Raw genomic sequence first — 19179 nt, forward strand, 5'->3', positions numbered from 1 at the left:
CCTGCAGTTTTTATGGGGGCTGTGGGTGAAGTTGCCTGTTTTACCTGGTGTGTTGTTAGTGAAAGAATGCAGGTTTTGTGGGTGCTGTGGGGGAAGTTGAAAGTTTGCTCGTTGGTAACTTGTTGGGGAAGGCTTGTAGGTTTTGTGAGTGCTGTAGGTGAAGTTGGCAGTTTTTAGTTGGTGAAAGAATGCAGGTTTTCTGGGGGCTGTGGGGGAAGTTACCAGTTTGTTGGTTGGTGCTTTGTTAGTGAACGCTGGAAGCTTCTATGGACCAACAAGCTGGTAGCATGTTAGTGAATGCTTGTAGGTTTTGTGGGTGCCGTGAGTGAAGTTGGTGTGTTTGTTGAGTAGCCGTGCGCTATATAAATAAACGTTTAACATAACATAACATTAGTTGGTGGTGTGTTCGTGAAAGCTTGCAGGTTCTATGGGTGAAGTAGGTGAAGTTGGAAGTATTAGTTGCTGGCTTATTAATTAAAGCTTAAGGGTTCTATGGGTGTTTTGGGTGAAGTTAGTCGTTTGTTAGTTGGTGGCTTGTTAGTGATACCTTGCAGGTTTTAGGAATGCTGTGGGTAAAGTTGATAGTTTGTTAATTGGTGGTTTGTTAGTGAATGCTTGAAGGTTTTATGGGTCATGTTGGTGAAGTTGGCAGTTAATTGATGGATGGTTAGTAAAAACGTGCAGGTTTTGTGGGCGCTGTGGGTGAAGTTTGTTAATTGGTCAGTTGTTGGTGAATGCTTGTAAGTTTTGTATGTAGTGTGGGTGAACGTGACAGTTTGTTAGTTGGTGGGTTGTCAATGAATGCTCGGAGGTTTTCAGGGTGCTGTGGAAGAAGTTGACAGTTTGTACGTTGGTAATTTGTTAGTGAATGTTTGTAGGTTTTGTACGCGCTGTGGGTGAAGTTGGCAGTTAGTTGAATTGTTAGTAAAAACTTGCAGGTTCTGTGCATGCTGTGGGTGAAGTTGGCAGTTTGTTAGTTGGTCAGTTGTTGGCGAATGCTTGTCAGTTTTGTATGGGCTGTGGGTGATGGTGACAGTTTGTTAGTTGGTGGGTTGTCAGTGAATGCTTGGAGGTTTTCAGGGTGCTGTGGAAGAAGTTTGCAGTTTGTTAGTTGGTGATTTGTTAGTGAAAGATTGAAGATTCTATGGACCAACGTCTTGGTGGCATGTTAGTGATTGGTTGTTGGTTTTGTGGGTGCCTTGAGTGGAGTTGGCAGTATGTTTGTTGGTGTGCCAGTGAAAGTGTGAAGGTTCTACTGGTGCTATGGGCAAAGTTGGGAGTTTGTTGCTTGCTGGCTTCTTAGTGAAACCGTGCAGGTTCTATGCGTGCTGTGGGTGAAGTTGGTAGTTTATTAGTTGGTGGCTTATTGGTGAATGCTTGTAGGTTTTGTTGGTGTTGTTAGTAATGTGGGAAGTTTGTTGTTTTCTTGCTCATTTCTTGAGATTTTGCACATGTGCCTTTTGCTTGCACATTTTCCTGTGAGCCAAGTTGCTCCCACAAACATGGGTGATTGGAAAACAGAACAAGAACCACTTAACACGAGTCAGAGCACAAAAGCCCGTCTGTACTTTCAAGCCAGCGGGATATGATAGGCCTGGAGAAGCCCACCACTCTCTGAACATAGCTTTCTTCTGGCGTCTAGAATGTGGTCACAGAAGTCGATGCATGTAAGAATCATCGAATGCGTGTTGGATGCAACACATTGGTCCAGCCATCCTCGCAAACAAGAAGACACTTGGGAAAGGACTATGGGGCATATCAGCAAGGGCTGGCGATAATTATCGCTCAGCGCGCTTATCGCAAGGATAATTATCGCCGGCTAATGCTGAATTTTATCTATGAGATAGAGTGCTATCAGCAATGCTTATCTGAACAGCGATAAAATTCCAGGCGCAAGCTGCCAAATGTGCGATTATCGCTGGAAATCCAGTGATAATCGCACAACGTTTGGCGATAGCTTGTTGATAGAGCAGGGCAGACTTAGCTATGATAGCCACCTTCCATTGGATATCATGGCTAAGTCAGATGAAAAGCAGGTGTAAGAAAAGTAGCGATAAGCAAGGTTAGCGCTACTTTTCTTATCGCTCTGCAAGTTAGCGTGAAGCTAGATAATTGGAGAAATGTCAGTTTGCGACATTTCTCACGTTATTGTGGGGAGGAACGCCCACTTTGCATCTCATCAGAGATGCAAAGCTGGGTGTTAAGGGAAAGGGCACTGAGGCAAGGATTCACGCGATAGTGTGACCTTGCTAATAGTGCAATACATTTATCGCCGATTTCTGGCCGAAAATGGCCGGTAAAGCGCCGATAATTGTCTTGATGATATGCCCCTATATAATCCTGCCTGGCTCTTGTTTTGTCAGCAAAGAAAGTTGCTTTTATTTATTTATTTTATTTATTTTGAGAGTTTTATAGAGCGCGAACAAGATCCTGGCGGCTATCAGAGCGCTATACAAACAATAAATATTACTTTTACAGTAAATAAGAGCAAGTCCAAACATATGTACAAAGCAAATTATAAAAAAAATCAAAACAGCATAGTGAAATGTAACATCAAAAAAAAGTCTTCTGTTTGGGAGCGCGTGTGCATCTCGTAACATGGTTTCAGTAGCAACGTCTTCTGTTTGGGAGCACGTGTGCATCTCGTAGTATGGTTTCAGTAGCCCATAATCATGTGAATTTGGCCATGAGGATGGATTTTACTTCCTTTTTAAAAGAGGTAGTGGACGGGTTAAGTCTGATTTCTGGGGTTAAGGCATTCCAAATTCTAGGCGCCATCCCAGAGAACGATCTGTTATAAGTATTTTTCTTATGGAATTTCTGTGGTTTCAGTAGTAATTTTTCTGCATTTCTTGTGGATCTAGACCCACCCAAAATCGTCAGTTTCTGTGCCAGGTAGCTGGGTGTTTTGTGATGCATGGCTCTGTGGGTCATGCATGCAATTTTCAGCTGAATTCTCGCTTCCAGGGGTAGGCAGTTCAGGGATTGAAGGTCCGGGGAGATGTGGTAGCTACGTTTTGACCCAGTTATGAGTCTTGCTGCGGCGTTGATTGAAGCTCTTAGTGGTGAAGTTGACACTTTGGGTAGGCCACAGAGCGAAACACATCCATATTCCACTCTAGGTATCACCAGCGACTGTACTGCTTGCTTGAAGTCATTGTGAGGTAGGAAGGGTTGCAGTTTCTTCAGTGTGTTTATTTGTAAGTTAGCTCCCTTGGTAGCACTACTGATATGTTTTTGCATGTTGAGGTTACTGTCTAAAGTTATTCCTAGTGATTTCGCTGAGTCCACGATGGTAGGTTGACCGTTGAACGCCGTAATATGTTTGATCCATTCTTGCATTTTGGGGATTTGGGCTGGAGGAGCTATTGGTAGGAATTCAGTCTTTAGGGCGTTCAGTTTGAGATGATTTTCTGCCAGCCACGTTTGTGGATTCCTAAGCGCTGTATTAAGTAGTTTGACGTCCTCTAGGGTGTGGATCTTAAGGTATAGTTGTGTGTCGTCTGCATACATGTGATATTGCACGTTGGAGGTTTGTAAAATTTCGGTGAGAGGTTCCAGGAAGAGATTAAACAGTGTTGGGGATAGTGCGGATCCTTGCGGGACTCCCAAAGATACTGGGACGGGCTTGGACAGGGTGTTATTGACTTTGAATTGTTGTGTCCGATTTTGGAGAAATGATGTGAACCAGCTTAGCACTGCCCCAGAAAAACCCATTCGGTATTTCAGGAGGTCTAACAGGTTTGCATGCTTGACCGTATCAAAGGCCGGGGAGAGGTCAAGTAGGATGAGTAAACAGGATCCATTTTGATCTAGTATTTGCAGTGCATCGTATATAATGTGTGTCATGGCTGATTCAGTGCTATGGCCTGCACGGAAACCTGATCAGTGTTTTTTAAGAAGGTTAAAGTGATCAATGTGATCCGTAAGCTGTAGATGCACACATTTTTCCAGCAGCGTGGCTAGGGTAGGGATATTGGAGATAGGACGATAGTTGTTTAGGTCCGTGAGGTCTGCTGTGGGCTTCTTTAGAATGGGTGATACCTGGCCTACTTTGAGGGTATCTGGGATGCATCCTTCTTGAAGTGAACTGTTTATGATCTTGGACCAGAGAGGTAGCAGCAGTGGAGTAAGGTCTTTGACTGCGTTTGCCGGAAGCGGGTCAGAGAAGTGGTTGGCTGGGTTCAATGCACTGAGTATTTTGCCTATGGCCTCTTCGGAGTAGGAGGTAATTGACGACCAGTCTGCATCATTTTTTAGGTTAGGCTTTGATGTGAGTTGACCTGGCGCGGTTAGGGGAGCTGGATGGGTTTGTGTATTTGATCTTGCGTATAAGGTTAGATCCTTTAAGAGGTCATTCTTGATGGTGTCGGTCTTCAAGGTGAAGAAGGTGGAGAATTCTTCACAGTTTGGCTGCGGGCATTCTGTGACTTGTGGCCGGTGAGGTGCCTCCTTGGATTGGGTTTGGTCAGTACAAAGAGTTTTTTGGGACGATTTCTTGCCTGGTCAAGTTGAAGGCTGAAAAATTCGGCTTTGATGCGCTTGATCTTTCGGAAATATGCGTTTCTCTTTGTCCTGAGAATCTTGAGGTGGTTGGCGGATGGCATAGATCTCCAGGCACGTTCCGAAGTTCTGAGCGAATGCCTGTCCTCATTGAGTATACCGTTGTATCAAGGTTTAGAATCTTTCAGAGAGACTCTTTTTAGTTGCAGAGGTGCTACCTCGTTTATTATTGATGTCATAGTCGAGAGGTAGAGGTTGGTGAGATCCTGTACTTTGGAAGATCCTGCAGGGGGCAACAGTAGGTTGTAACAGGATGAAGGCAAGGTGTTGGGGTGGAGTTTTTTCAGGTCTCTTTTCCACACTTTCGGTCTTGTGGATTGAGCTGAGTTCAGTTTCACCGTTTCCTTAATGGTGAAGGTGATGATGTGATGGTCCGACCAGTCGCAGGGTAGGATCGACTCTAGCTGAATGTAGTCTGTTTTAGAGATTAATAGGTCCAGAATGGAACCTTTGTCGTGTGTTGAGCTGTTGCAGAATTACGTTAGGCCTAGAGCAACTAGGAAATTCTTGAGACTGTTCACTGCTGTATCGTGAAGATCATCCCAGTGGAGATTGAAGTCTCTGAGGAAAATTTGGGGGTTTTGTCGCCCTGTGTTTGAGGATACCATGTCCATGAAATGTTCGGTGAAGGCGAGGTTCTTGTCTGGTGGGTGATAGATGACGTGCAGAGAACAGATAGGTTTGCCCTTGCTAGTGATGTCCAGGCACATGTATTCGCATGACTGGAATGATGGGGAGATGGCTCTGTTTACTGAGATAGTACTACGATGTATGCAGGTGATCCCACCCCCGACTTATCGGCTCTGTCTCTGTCTAGTCTGATGATGTTGTAATTGGGTGGAACTAAAATGTCAATGATTGGTGTGGAGGATTCCTTTAGCCAGGTTTCAGTTAGCAATATCAGGTCTGGTTCACGTGTGAGGATGAGGTCCGCTATGTCACACAGCTTTGTTCTGAAAACCAGGGCCGGACTGGGACAGAAAATAGACCCAGCCACCAAAATAAAAGTGCCTGTCCTTTAGGGAATTAGGTAGCTAAAAAGTTGCCCAGGCTTGCAAACTGAGCTTGTAAAATTTGCTCTACAAGCATTCTGCGGGTACGGAAGGCTGCAAGATTTGAGCTTCCTAAAGGCCATTTTGGGGGCATTATCAGAGAAATAACCCATCCTCGAGTGTAGGAAGGACCGCCGACCTTTCCAGCAGTCACGGGGCCACATGGCCTCATCAGGGAAGGATTTTCCGAGGCTGCTGCCTGGCGTGTGGCAGTGCACATGGACAGTGGTAGATTTAATGGGAGTCACGTGACACCATTAAATCCTGGCCTCGTTCACGGAATGTCCCGGAGTCTTCAGCGGTCTCCGGTGGAAGAACAGAAAGGTCGCTGCCATGTCTTTTACTCCAGTAATTAGGGCCTAACTACTGTTGTTGTAACGCGTTACATCTCGCCCTTCTCCTGACTGTGGGTGAAACAAACCCTCCCCTGGTCCTGGGCTAATGACTGCATTATGGGCGCTGATGGAAACTCGGCTCTCAGTTCCAGTCACCGCCTCGTTGTCGAACCCAAATTACAAGCATCAAAAGGCAGTTTTCACAGCAGAGGGAAAGGGCGAGGCGCTAGTGTGACCCGCTGGTGTCTTCCAGCAGCTAGGAGCGCGCACAGGCGCGAGCCTCGGGGGGGGCATCTTACATGCCCTGTGGTTCTAGGTGGTGACAGCTGGTGTCTCATTGCAGTCAGAAGAGATGTCTTGGCACGCTGAGAGCTTCACGAAGTGTGAAGCTCACAGACTGTAAGAATAAAATAAACAAGCATTGGCAAATCCAATAGGTCTTGCCTATGCAAGAGCTTTTGGCTTTGCCAATGTGTTTAGCCATGCTGTACACCAGCATAGCTACTGTTCAACATGGCTAAATGTTAGTGTCGTAGAGGGGTGCGGTGTGGAGTGTTGTAGAGTAGAATGGCGAAGAGTGGAGTAGAGTGTTGTAGAGTGGAGTGGCAGAAAGTGCCATGTATTGGAGTGGCATAGTGTGGAGTCACATAAAGTGGCATACACTGGAGTGGCATAGAGTAGAGTAGACTGGTGTAGAGTGTTACAGGGTATATAGTGGCGTAGAGTACAGTGGCATTGAGTGAAGTGTCATTGAATTCAGCGGCGCACAATGCAGGATCGCAGAATGAGTTGGCATATATTAGATTAGTGCATAGTAGAGTACAGTGGCGCAGAGGGAGTGGAGTGGTGCATAGTGGAGTGCAGTGACGTAGAGTGCAGTGGTCCCGATAGACCACGCCCACAAACTTGCCATCATTTTGGACAACAAACTATCTATGAAGAAACAGGTAAACACAGTCTCATCCGCCTGCTTCCTCACCCTTCGTGTGCTCCACAAGATGTTCTGGTGGCTTCCAGTCAACACCAGAAAGACCGCCACACAGGCCCTCGTCACCAGCAGGCTGAACTATGGGAGAACACTCTACATAGGAATCACGGCACGCCTCCTGAGAGACTACAGACAATACAAAACTCAGCTGCAAGACCCATCCTCCAAATCCAGAGACAGTCCCACACCACACCCCACCTCAAGAAGCCATACTGGCTCCCGATCCAGAAGAGATGCAAGCTCAAGATGTTGACCCACGCCTGCAAGGCCTTGCACAATGAAGGACCGGCATACATCAACAAATGCCTGACCTTCCCCCAACCAACCAGACACCTGCGATCCGCCTCCCTCTTCCTCGCAGACACCCCCATGATCCACTGAGGCTATAGCAGAGGCTGCTTCTCCTCACACCTGGTGGCCAAAGCTTGTAATAACCTTCCCCTGCACCTCAGGGCCGCCCCATCGCTCCGGCAATTCAGGAAAGTACTCAAGACCTGGCTGTTCGAATGAATAGATCCCCATGAAGCAGTTAGCAACTCCAGTGCCTTGGGAACCTCATGGGTGACTTGCAGCGCTTTATAAGTCCATGATTGATTGATTGAGAAGCGTAGAGTAGCATAGAGTGGTGCAGATTAAAGTATAGGGCTGTAGAGTGCAGTGGCACAAAGTGCAGTGGCATAGAGTGGAGGAGCGAAGTGTAGAGATGCGCATACTATAGAGTTCAGTGGCAGAGAGTGCAGTATTGCAGAGTAGAGTGTCAGAGTGCAGTGGAGTAGACTGGGGTACAGTACAGTGATGCAGAGTAGAGTGCAGTGGCATAGAGTATAGTGACAGGGTGCAGTTGTGTAGAGTGCAGTGGCATAGAGTATAGTGACAGGATGCAGTTGTTTAGAGTGCAGTGGCTAAGAGTAGAGTGTCATAGAGTGCAGTGTGCAAACAGTGGTGTGGCATAGAATGCAGTGGCGCAGAGTGGAGTGGCGTAGAATGCAGATGTGTAGAGTATATTGTTTCAGAGTAGAGTAAAGTGGCACAGAGTGGAGTGGCGCACAAAAGAGGGCAGTAGCACAGAGTGGCATAGAGTGTAATGGCATAAAGTAAAGTGGTGTGGAGTGCAGTGGGCAGAGTAGATTAGAGTGGCGTGCAAAGGATTAGTGTAGAGTGCAGGGGCATAGAGCTGAGTATTACAGAGTAAAGTGCATTGGCGTAGAGTGTATTTAGCATAGAGTGCAGTGGTGTAGAGTGAAGTGTTGAAGAGTGGCATAAAGTGGAGTTATGCAGAGTAGATTGGTGTTGCCTAGACTGGAGTGGTGTAGATTCCCGTAGCAAAGAGTTTAGTGGTGTAATGCTGATTGACGAAGAGTGCATTGGCACTGGGTAGAGTGGAACAGGATAGAGCAGAGAGGTGTAGAGTGGAGTGGTGCAGAGTGCAGTGGCGTGGAGTGCTGCAGATAAAGTGCAGTGCTGTGGATGGTGTAGCGTAAAGTGGAGTGACGTAGCATGGAGTATTCATGGTATGGCAGAGCACTGCCATTAAAGACAACACATTTTCAATTGAAATGACCATTACATGTGCACAGACAAACAGGGTTACTAATAAAACTATACTGCACACTAACGAGAATGTGTGGAAATTACATCACCCAGTGTAATGATGTGTTTGGATCATAATTAGGGCTCCCGGTTTTATGGCATTTATTTATTTCACATTTCCATCTGTATTTATCCATATTTATGTTTTGCCAATTGTATCTGTATTTAATCATATTTATTTTTATGGTTTGTGAAAAAATGAAACTGAAATTAGTATATTTCCACATTTATTTAACCGATGAATATGCACTCATGTGTGAACACCCACAGAAGATAAATCAATGCACGTATTTGAAAAGGTGCATATTTCAGTAGCAATATTCTGTATATTTACCTACTGCTGTTAAAGCCTCTTTACTAAAAGTCCTTTCTTTGTTAACCCCCTTACCTATAAATCCACACAGCTATTGGCCTGGCAGTCATGGCAAATAGTATGTAGAAAAACTCAAAAAGCGACCCAGTTTCCATTTTTATCCACATTTAACCCCTTCCCTGCTGCCGTCGGCTGTTGGCCGTTGCGAGCACTACCTCGCTGGTGCTGCAAACGTCCAACGGCCGACGCGGCCCCGTCACTCCGGGGACCGCCGCACTGCGGCGCAATAACGGCCGTGGTTAAGGGGTTAAAAATAAACACAGACACAAAAAGAAATGTTTTCTGTCTGTATTTATACTATTTATCTGTAAAAATCAGTAAAAATGGAAAACAGGGAGCCTTAATCATAATAAAGCATTTGTTTCTAGCACACATCAGAAATAACAAAAATGTGCTTCATTTGTGTTCATAATTCTGGTATATTCAGTAATACTTACACAGTTCATTTAAATGTTGTCATGTGTTAGAAAAAAACGTGTCCAGCAAGATTGTCACATAAATCCTCTCACTTTGAAGTCATAGAAAGACAGAGCCTGACATTTGACCTTGTTCTTTGCATGCAAAGCAACTGTGACAAGATAAGAACAAGATTTACAGGCTTGTCTACAGAAAGGGAGCTCTGGGGAGGATACTAAAAATAAGATTTGGGCAAGGAAAGGCACAAACTCAAGCGGGACATCCTAAAACAAATAAAGCCACAAAGACTATTCTTTGTCCTTCCGTTCCTCCTTCTGGTCTTCCTGGGTTTGGTTCTCCCAGCTCTAGTTCTCCTGGCCCTGGTCCTCTTGAACCCTCTGGCTCTGGTCCACTTGTTCCTGGTGCTGTTTGTATGCTTGATCCTAGTTCTCCTGGCCCTGGTTCTCTTGAACCCTCTGGTCCACTTGTTCCTGGTGCTGTTTGTATGCTTAGTCCTAGTTCTCCTGGTTGTCCTGATTGTTGTGGTGCTGTTTGTATGCTTGGTCCTAGTTCTCCTGGTTGTCCTGCTTGTTGTGGTGCTGTTTGTATGCTTGGTCCTAGTTCTCCTGGTTGTCCTGATTGTTGTGGTGCTGTTTGTATGCTTGGTCCTAGTTCTCCTGGTTGTCCTGCTTGTTGTGGTGCTGTTTGTATGCTTGGTCCTAGTTCTCCTGGTTGTCCTGATTGTTGTGGTGCTGTTTGTATGCTTGGTCCTAGTTCTCCTGGTTGTCCTGCTTGTTGTGGTGCTGTTTGTATGCTTGGTCCTAGTTCTCCTGGTTGTCCTGATTGTTGTGGTGCTGTTTGTATGCTTGGTCCTAGTTCTCCTGGCCCTGGTCCTCTTGATCCTTCTGGCTGGTCGGCTTGTTCCTGGTGCTGAGATCAACCAAAAAACAGTTCTGAGACCTTAGATTGTGGATTCACAACCCCTGTCTGGAGAATGTGTATCAAAGTGGGATCCAAACCACCTCACTTTGTTCCTTTTCCAAGTTCTTGATGGCCAAGGAAGGGGCTGCTCCACAGAGTACTCAAAGGACTGCTGTGGGACTAGGGCCAATGTATCCTTCACAACCAGTCTCCCAGTGGTGAATGGCCACCACCTTGAGTCTGCACAAGGTGCTGGAGAAGCTGGAGGTCTGTCTAGGGCCTACCACCTGCCTGCTCAGAGCGGGATGTAGAGAACCCGGCCCTGAAGGAGTGGAGACCGACCAGGAGGAGAAGTCAGATGTATTCCTGGCAAGTGCAACATACAGTTGCTGACTGCATTTGGGAGCGAAACCAGAGTCATCCTGTGTCATGAGGTGGTCTCTTGGTTTCTCATCACAGTAACCACAGTGGATTGCATACAGAATTCAAGCCCAAGAAGTAACCACTTGCTGTCCAGGCCCCCTGCAACGCACAATGGCAATGCGCTGCTGAGGCCAGACTCCTGGTGAACTCACTGAAAGAGCTGGGGGAGTTTGCCTTGCCGAAGCAGAAGCCTGGTCACGGACCCTGGGGCTGCACCTGCCAGACAGGCAACCCCATGTTATCCCGAACCAGACAACACAACTGCCTTTTATGAGCACCTTTCAAATCCTAGCCCAGAGGCTGCAACTGCAAGGATATACATTAAGAGAACATAGCCTTGATAAAGTCGCGCGACGATTTCCCATGTAAGCAACGAAACACGTGTCGGATGTTTGGGCTGTTTTGAAGATCTAAGGAATAAAGGAAAAGAACAAGAATTACTTTCCTGTATTGAATTTGTGCTCACACTTCGCATTTAGATAATCTTTGCGACATTACCTCCGTGTGCTGAGGAATATTTTGTCCTCCTGTGCTGCTCACCATCCGCAGCTGAAGTCCCAATTGAAGCAGCCACATGGTCCCAATGTCAGATGAAAGCACTGGCCAGGCAGTGGTGTTACAAGGGGGGTCAGGTGGGCGGCTCTTACCTGCCACCTTGGAGCTGCAAGTGTCAGCACCCTCCCCTCCCCCCGCTCTTCAGTGCGGCTGTCGCGGGGCGACAATCTGATGAATCGACAGCACCCTGCCCCCCCTCTCTTCAATGCGGCTGCTGCGGGGCAGCAAACGCAGGGACCACCCCAGGCGGTCTAATGTCTAGCTACGCCACTGTGGCCAGGAGGATGTCTGTCAGTGCCGCACGTCGGCAGAACGCGAGCAGCTAATGGGCGGTCGCACAAGACAGACTGAGCTAGGTGCGCAGGCCGTGTTCTGCAGCAGGAATATTGAATTTTACTGACACAATCTCATTCTGGGTATGAACTGTTGAACTGAACTACAAAATAACCTGCATGCGCATGCACCTAAAGACTTGCACGTACTCCTCATCTATGCTTATATCCACGACCAAAACCAAAGTAACCAGTAAATTCATTGATTTAGGCTTATTTTTGGCGAAAAGGGAAATTACCTGGCACTGGAAATCAAAAGAAGGGCCGTCGAACAAGAGATGGCGAAAAGAGTTCAGTAAATGGGCTTGTAGTGAGAGCTCCATTAGGTTACGACAGGCCAAGCGAACGACTAATGAAAAATAGGACTCTTTTAGGTATTTCCGTACCTTTTTGATTAATCAGTTTTTGCTACTGCACCTTTAGAGTCTGGATCTATAATTCATCGTGTTATTTTTCCTTAGTTACACGGCGCATCTTTTTGACCGGGAAGCTTTAAATATTTGATCGTTATGCAACCCTAATTCGCCCAATAGCCATAGGTAAGATTACTATTTCCTCCTAAACCACTCAAATAGTTCAGCATGTTTAAATTTAAAGTCACTCGCAACCAGGCATCAATCACAATACCGGGTGATGTGGGTCTTTCTTCTTTTTCTTTTCCCTCTTTCCTGGACCCTTCCCTGACCCTCCTTTCTCCCCCCTTCTTGCCTTCCCCCTCCCCTCCCCCCACACCCCTTTTTTCTTTTTCTTATATATATATCATGCCTTGAATTCACTATCTAGGGTGTGGCTTTTTGTATTGCTTGAATCCCAAAATCTCTAGTTAACACCAATTAGTTGTCCCATATATGTGTATTTTTTAAACTCAATTATTCACAGTGTACTGGAATGTATTACTTGATGCTTTTTCTGTCTTTGTATTAGGATTATCCAGTGGGTTTTCCTGAAGAAGGCGTGTAGAACGCCGAAACGCGCGTAGAAATCTATATTAGAACCACTATATAGATCTAAACCCTTTTTTAATCAATGTATTATAACAATTTCTCTTTGTCCTTGATTTTAATATGATGAATGTACTGTATTATTTTGTATGCAATTAATTCTCTAAATATATGTTGACACTGTTTTATATGGCTCTTTAGTACAGCATTGAAATTATATATATGTATATTGTTTTTAATAAATTGAATATCTATGGTTAATTAATTTGTTATCATTATTTCTGAGTACACTTGTAAACATATCTACTTCTATTATATTTTGTGGTTAGATTTGCCTACTAGCAAACTGAATTGTTGCCTAGGAACCTCTATTGTTAAAAAGCTTTAGAAATGGCCATGGCTTGGGGCGCGTTGGTGCAAGCTCTACAGGAACGGCAGTGGGAGGAGGAAGATTGAAAAATAAAGGACATACATGTGATATTTAAGAATAGCATAAGTGGAGTAGTGTGGCTCACTGGTTAGAGGCGGCAGACCCAGAAGCAGGAGTCGGCCCGGGACCAGGGTCCAATTCCTGACGCGGCAGGGTTGTGGACCAGGGTCAGCGGACTTGATCATTCTCGCCTCGGTGCCTACTCTAACCAGGGGTCCCACTCGGCAACTCTGGGCATTAGCTTGCCTAATATCCACAACGGCCCCATCAACGCCGGGGATGCCTGGCTTCACCTTGGGGACTCCCAGTAGGGACCATCCCACAGGGAAAGCCAGGACGGGTTCCCCAGCGGTATACCGCGCCAGGATACTCCGGTAGTAATTGAACGCGTTACAAAACAGCTTATAACATATAACATAACATAACATATTGTGTTACGAACATTGCCCTCATAGCCGGTGTTATGCTTTGATATGTGTACCTGACCTATGACCACACCAATTGCCACATGGGGGGAGGGATCCGGGAGTTCAGTTGGGAGTAACTTTGAAGATATGTTTGATAATGCTAGGGGAAGTGGATGCCATTGTGGTTTGTATGCTGTTTAAAAAGCAATACAATATGTTTTCAAAAAAATCTATGCTTATATCTACACCTGGGGTAGAAGTCCAGAAGGGGGCACAAGTGGGGATATAAATGCTTACTTGGAGATAGAGTTGAATCACAACCCCGCAGCTGAACCCATTGAATTATGTAGTGTCACATTTCACTGTTTTATTAAACTACTTTCTTTTCCCTAAGATAAGCACTGGGCTGGAAATGTTTTATTCTGTCTGTTGCTTGAGTGTTGAGTTTTGAGCTCTTGCCCCCTACACCAACTCCCCGGGAAGCCTTTGACTGCTCGTCCTCACTACCCCGGAGTCATGTGCAGAGGGGATAATTGGACCACTTTTCAGACCAAAGTAGGATGGACCCTAGGCCACCCATGTCAAACACCCTGAGCCACTACTATCGGGGACTAGTAGCCTGCATCTGTCCTGTGGCCCTACAGTAATCAGCTCCTCCAACAACTACAGTCCCACAATAACTACAAGCTTATAGTAATCAGCCCATGCAATAACTACTGTCTAAAATAACTACTGCCCTACTGCAATCAGCACCTACAATAACTAGTTTCACAATACCTGCAGCCCTACAGTTATCAGCTTCTCCAATAACTACAGTCTACAATAACGACAGGCACGGTGAGCTATGAACTGCCATCAAAGAGCTGCATGCATACTGTATGGTACAGTTTAAATGTTATGTTTTTTCCCCTAGCCTTTCATTATCCTGATGTTGCTATAAAGGGTTATTTTGGATATAAACACATTTTTATTAGTAAAACCAACCAGTGTGGTACATTTTAAATCCTGAGTCTGTGCCTCTCCAGACCAAACACTCTTAAAATATACTGTCTACCAGTATGGACGACATCTGACTCCTACCCCTTGTAGGCTCCTTTGTCTTATGTAACTTTTCCTATAATGTAATTTACATAGTATGATTCATTGACTGTATATAATGTGTGTGTGATGTAAAGTGCTATGACACCCTACACTGGTATGAGTAGGTATATACAATAAATTAAATGCAAGGGAATTTATGGAGAGTGTTTTTTGGGGGGGGACGCTAATAAAGATTGTTGCACTGGGCGCCACCAGCGCTAAAGCTGGCCCTGTACATGAAGACACCGTAAAACACTGACAAGTTCTAACCCTCAACGAGACACCCTTTCATATCCTCCACGAGCGGGTGTGGCATCCCCATGGTGTGGGGTCCCTAGGGCGAGATGTGATTGACAATCTTTCCAGAATCCATGCTTGTGTGGTCAGTGGGGCATGCACCCATGTTGTCCTCTAGCCGTGGTGGTGTGTGCATGTAGGTAGGTGGCTGCATGACGCGGAAGTGAATGTAGCTTGTGTGGCCATACTGTGCGAGGTGGGCCAGGGGATGCTTCTGATTGCACTGGGCTGAGGAGCGCGTGAAGAGGGTTGCGGATATGCATTGGTGGATGGGGCAGGAATGTGGGTAAGGGGAAGCATGTTTCCTGGTTCCCATCACTGTGTAGTCTCTTAGGGGCATATTATCAAGAAACAACGTTAAAATTATCGCCGCTTTAGCGGCAGAAAACTGCCACTAAAGCGGTGATAATGGACTTGATAATATGCCCTTGAGAATTCCAATAGAAGCCCAGGTTCTGGTGTCAACATGGGCTTCTATTGGAATTCACAAGGGCATATTATCAAGCACATTATCGCCGCTTTAGCGGCAGTTTTCTGCCACTAAAGCGGTGATAATTTTAACGCTGTGCTTGACAATATGCCCCTTAGTATCTCCCAGTACTTAGAATCGGATTGAGGACCACAGGCTCGATATAGGTACATTTTCCCAGTAAGAAGGGCAGAAAGTGATGTATCCTTTGCCATCATTGAAGAAAGACATCCAGGTCTGAGCGAGGGTACGAACAGTTTGTGGTGACCCTAGCCCCACTGGAGGAGCCACCAGCATGAATGTACTACCCCAAATTATTTGCCTCTCATCGAATGAAAGGAGAGCCATTTTTTTTATTTTTATTTATAAAGTTTTATAATGGGGTGGCCAGTCACGCCTGCGTGGTCATCCAGTATGGTACCAAAAACTTGGTAAAGAAAGTGGCGCCTGTCCGTGAAGGGCTTTGAACATGAGACAGACAGCCTTCGAAATGTTTTTCTTACTTGCTTTAAGAGAGATGAAGATCTTGCCTTAATGAGCAACACACCTTGTTGCAAGCAATGTTTGGGTGTTTTTGTTTTGTTATGGATTGCTTCCATATGAAGCCTCTGTCATTTACACCAGATTCTAAATTTCGGCTATGACGCAGCCACAGTTGATAACAAAACTGTTTACCCACTGTTGTGATGTCATAAAGGCCTTCCAGGCCAGGATGACAGGGCTCTCTGAGAGCCTGTCAGCCAGGGGTATAGCGACAGGCAATCGCGGTCTGCACCGACAGGAGTGTCGGAGCGGGCCTGGGGGATTGGGGGAAGGAGGTTGTACAAAAAAAAGAGTACAAATCGTACCTCCTCGCCTCTACTCCTCTGCCCTTGCATAGCAGCTGGAAGCCGGGGCAGGTGATTTTGGGAACCATACATAACATAACATAACATTATAGATGGGTAAAAGGTGAATCATGGAGATGATTTTTCTCCGGCTTCTGAGTGACTTCAAACACAACTAGAGCTTCACTCTCGTTTTCTATATGATGTCACTCAGAATCCCTCGGTGAAAAACACCCCCATAATTCACTCTTACCCATCTATAAATCTACATGGTCATTATACCAATTGTGAAGAAGGTTTTGTTTTCACAACTTTGGAGTGCTTTCCTACCTTTCTCTGGAAATGTAATAATGTTTAGCGGGTCTAGGTGCTTTCTGCTTGTGATGTCATTTATGTGTACTCAATATCTGTGTTTTGATTGGCCAAATCCCGGTGATTTTATTTTTATACTTTAAAGGCACGGATGATTTACTAACAACTGGGAGATTATACTAAAATCGCCCTGTTTGACATCATTAGTAGCTGAGTATAAAAGAATCATAAGATTAACTTTATACATTTATTTTTTAATTGATGACATTCTGCTTTTAGTGTAATTTTAGGGTTTCAAGGCACACAGGGCCAGATGGACGTACCTCTGGTTGCAAAATATTGGTCGCACTTTGTGACGAGTATTTTTCCGACCAGTGTGCTAGTTTGGGAACCGGCCTGTACTAAAAGGTCAGTTTGCAAACTACAGATTCCTAGTGGGTCACAATTCAACCTACCTCATGAATATTAAGCAGTTTAATCACAGGGATGGTGGTATTCTAAGGTATGCATGTCTGAGATTACTTTTAAATAAAGCCATTTTTGGCTATTGCAGCCAGTTAATGGAAAACAGGATTCATTTAAAAATAATTACTAACATTTTTAAGAATATTGTTTTTTCTTCACAAAACAATATTTTTGCTTTTAGCCAGAGTTTTTATTTTTTAGATTGTTGATGGCCTGGCAGCTTCCCCAGCAAAAACAATGAAAAAACAAAACAAGCATTGACAAAGTTGAAAGGATGACAGTAACTGTCAGGCATATTGGTTTTGACAGTGGTTGTTGTAACCTGTAATACTTTGCAGCATGTGATCATCTTAAGCGGAATACCACAAATATGGCTTTGTTTAATCTCTTTAGTTTATATTTATAGTATTTTGTTTTTGCACTGTTTTGTCATTACCCTCATTTTTTTCCGCAAAATTCCTCTGGGTTGTACGTAGAGGAATTGGCTCATGAAAAAGCACAGCATATTTTGCATATCTCAGAATACATATTTGAATGTGTACATTGTTGGTGCCCAACCAGTGCCCCCTGTATGCTGTCTTGGTTGTAGAAAAAGTTCCAGTGCCCCTGGGAGGCAGAGTACAATGAGGAAGGTTAACATTGGTAATACCAGTATCCCCTTCTGCAGCAAATTCCCACACTCTGAATTATTTTTGATTTTGGTGCTGTAGAAATAATAAATTGTTTTAATTTGAAGTTCACCCAATAATGCTGTTGTTAGTTGAAATAGGTATGAATATTATTTCTGATTGGCCAAAGAGATCAGACCTCTCTTAGTGGCTGCTGTCTTTTCCTGAACTCCTGTGTGTACTTCAGCCATCTTTGATGTGTTGCGCATGCGCTCAGGCAGTCGCTGGTAACGTGTTAACATTCTCTCGCTCCTCCCCTTTGTCCGCAGGCTGTGTACAAGGCGTGGCTGTGCTCCGAGTACTTCAACGTGACGCAGCATCAGTGCAGCCACCGCATCCCGTGCAAGCAATACTGCCTGGAGGTGCAGACCAGGTGCCCCTTCGTGTTACCTGACAACGACGACCTTATCTACGGGGGATTGCCGGGCTTCATCTGTACAGGTAGATCAAGAAGATGGGGGGTGGGAAGGCTGAGGGTGGTGTAGGATGCTGAGGCCAGGCAGCAGGTGATCTGGCATTAAGTGTTGTTAGAGTTTGGGGGATGTGGGCTATCTACCAAACACAAGAGAGTGTCTACCAGGGTATGTCCAATCCATCCTCGTTTGAGTGCAAACAAAGGTATGTTCCCTCCGCCCTCTTTTAACACCTTGACCGCGGCGCCGATTCCGCGCCCTGTGCTGGACATTCCAGAACAGGGCGCGGTCGTGACGGAACCGTTCCGTCATCAGCACAGCTCAGCCGTGACTGATGACGGAACGGTTCCGTCATCAGCATCGAAGGGTTTAAGGGCATTTATTTATTTATTTGAAAAGTTTTATAAAGCACGAACATGATCCTTGCAGGTATCAGTGTGCTATATAAAGTGGCGAAAGCACAAATAAACTCAGTGCAATGGAACAAATGAAGTAAATAAGTCAACACACTGTCAAACAAAAGGGAATAAACAATCAAGGTCAGAGGCCGGTTAGTCGGCCCCAGCTAGTCCAATTTCAGACGGGCCCTAGAGTGTAATAACAATTTAACAGACAAGCATAAAATAAATCGAAAGAACATAATAAAATAATTGTCAAATCTGTGGACAGGGAGCTTGAGAAGGCGTACAGGTTGATGCAATAATGTTCACTCAGGAATAGCCATTTGACCTGTTTCTTGAAAGAAGCTGTGGAAGGATTGGCTCTGATCTCGGTAGGAAGAGCGTTCCAAATTCTAGGTGCAAGACAGGAGAAGGCACGATTGTAAGTACTTTTCTTTTTGAATTAAGGAGGTTTCAAAAGTAGGGTGGACATACTTCTTAAGTTCTGACAAGAGCCCGAAAGTACAAGCTTGTTCGCCAAATAAGCCAGAGTGTTGTAAAATAAGGCTTTATGCAATAGGCAGGCTATCTTAAAACGTATCCTAGCTTCAATAGACAGCCAATTAAGTTGCATAAGGTCAGTTGTAATGTGATCGTGTTTTTTTGGAGCCTGTTATGTGCCTGGCCGGTGAGTAGAGAGTGGCTCTGAGTGGGGCTAAGCTCACTTTAGAAAGTCCAGCAAGGGTCACCAAACCATATTCCAGTCACGAGATAACCAGGGATTGTACTGCAAGCCGTATATCTTCAGGTGAAAGGAAGGGCTTGATTTCTTAAGGGTGTTAAATTGAAAGTAGGCTCCCCTGATAGTAGCACTGATGTGAGCTTGCATATTTAGGTATTTGTTCAAGATAAAGCGTAACGATTTAGCGGAGTCAACCGCATGAGGGGTGCAGTTAAGAGCT

The 19179-nt window shown here is 45.1% G+C and overlaps 1 protein-coding gene across 1 annotated transcript in view; it reads left to right on the top strand.

The window, feature by feature from the left end:
* NALF2 (NALCN channel auxiliary factor 2) overlaps positions 1-19179 on the top strand; it is a 693718-nt gene that overhangs the window by 537950 nt on the left and 136589 nt on the right. Inside the window, exon 2 of the mRNA XM_078640152.1 lies at positions 17694-17865. Coding sequence (XP_078496278.1) covers positions 17694-17865 — 172 coding nt within the window. The remainder of the gene's footprint in view (positions 1-17693; positions 17866-19179) is intronic.

This window comes from Lissotriton helveticus, chromosome 4_2, assembly GCF_964261635.1.
Source record: "Lissotriton helveticus chromosome 4_2, aLisHel1.1, whole genome shotgun sequence".
NCBI lineage: Eukaryota > Metazoa > Chordata > Amphibia > Caudata > Salamandridae > Lissotriton > Lissotriton helveticus.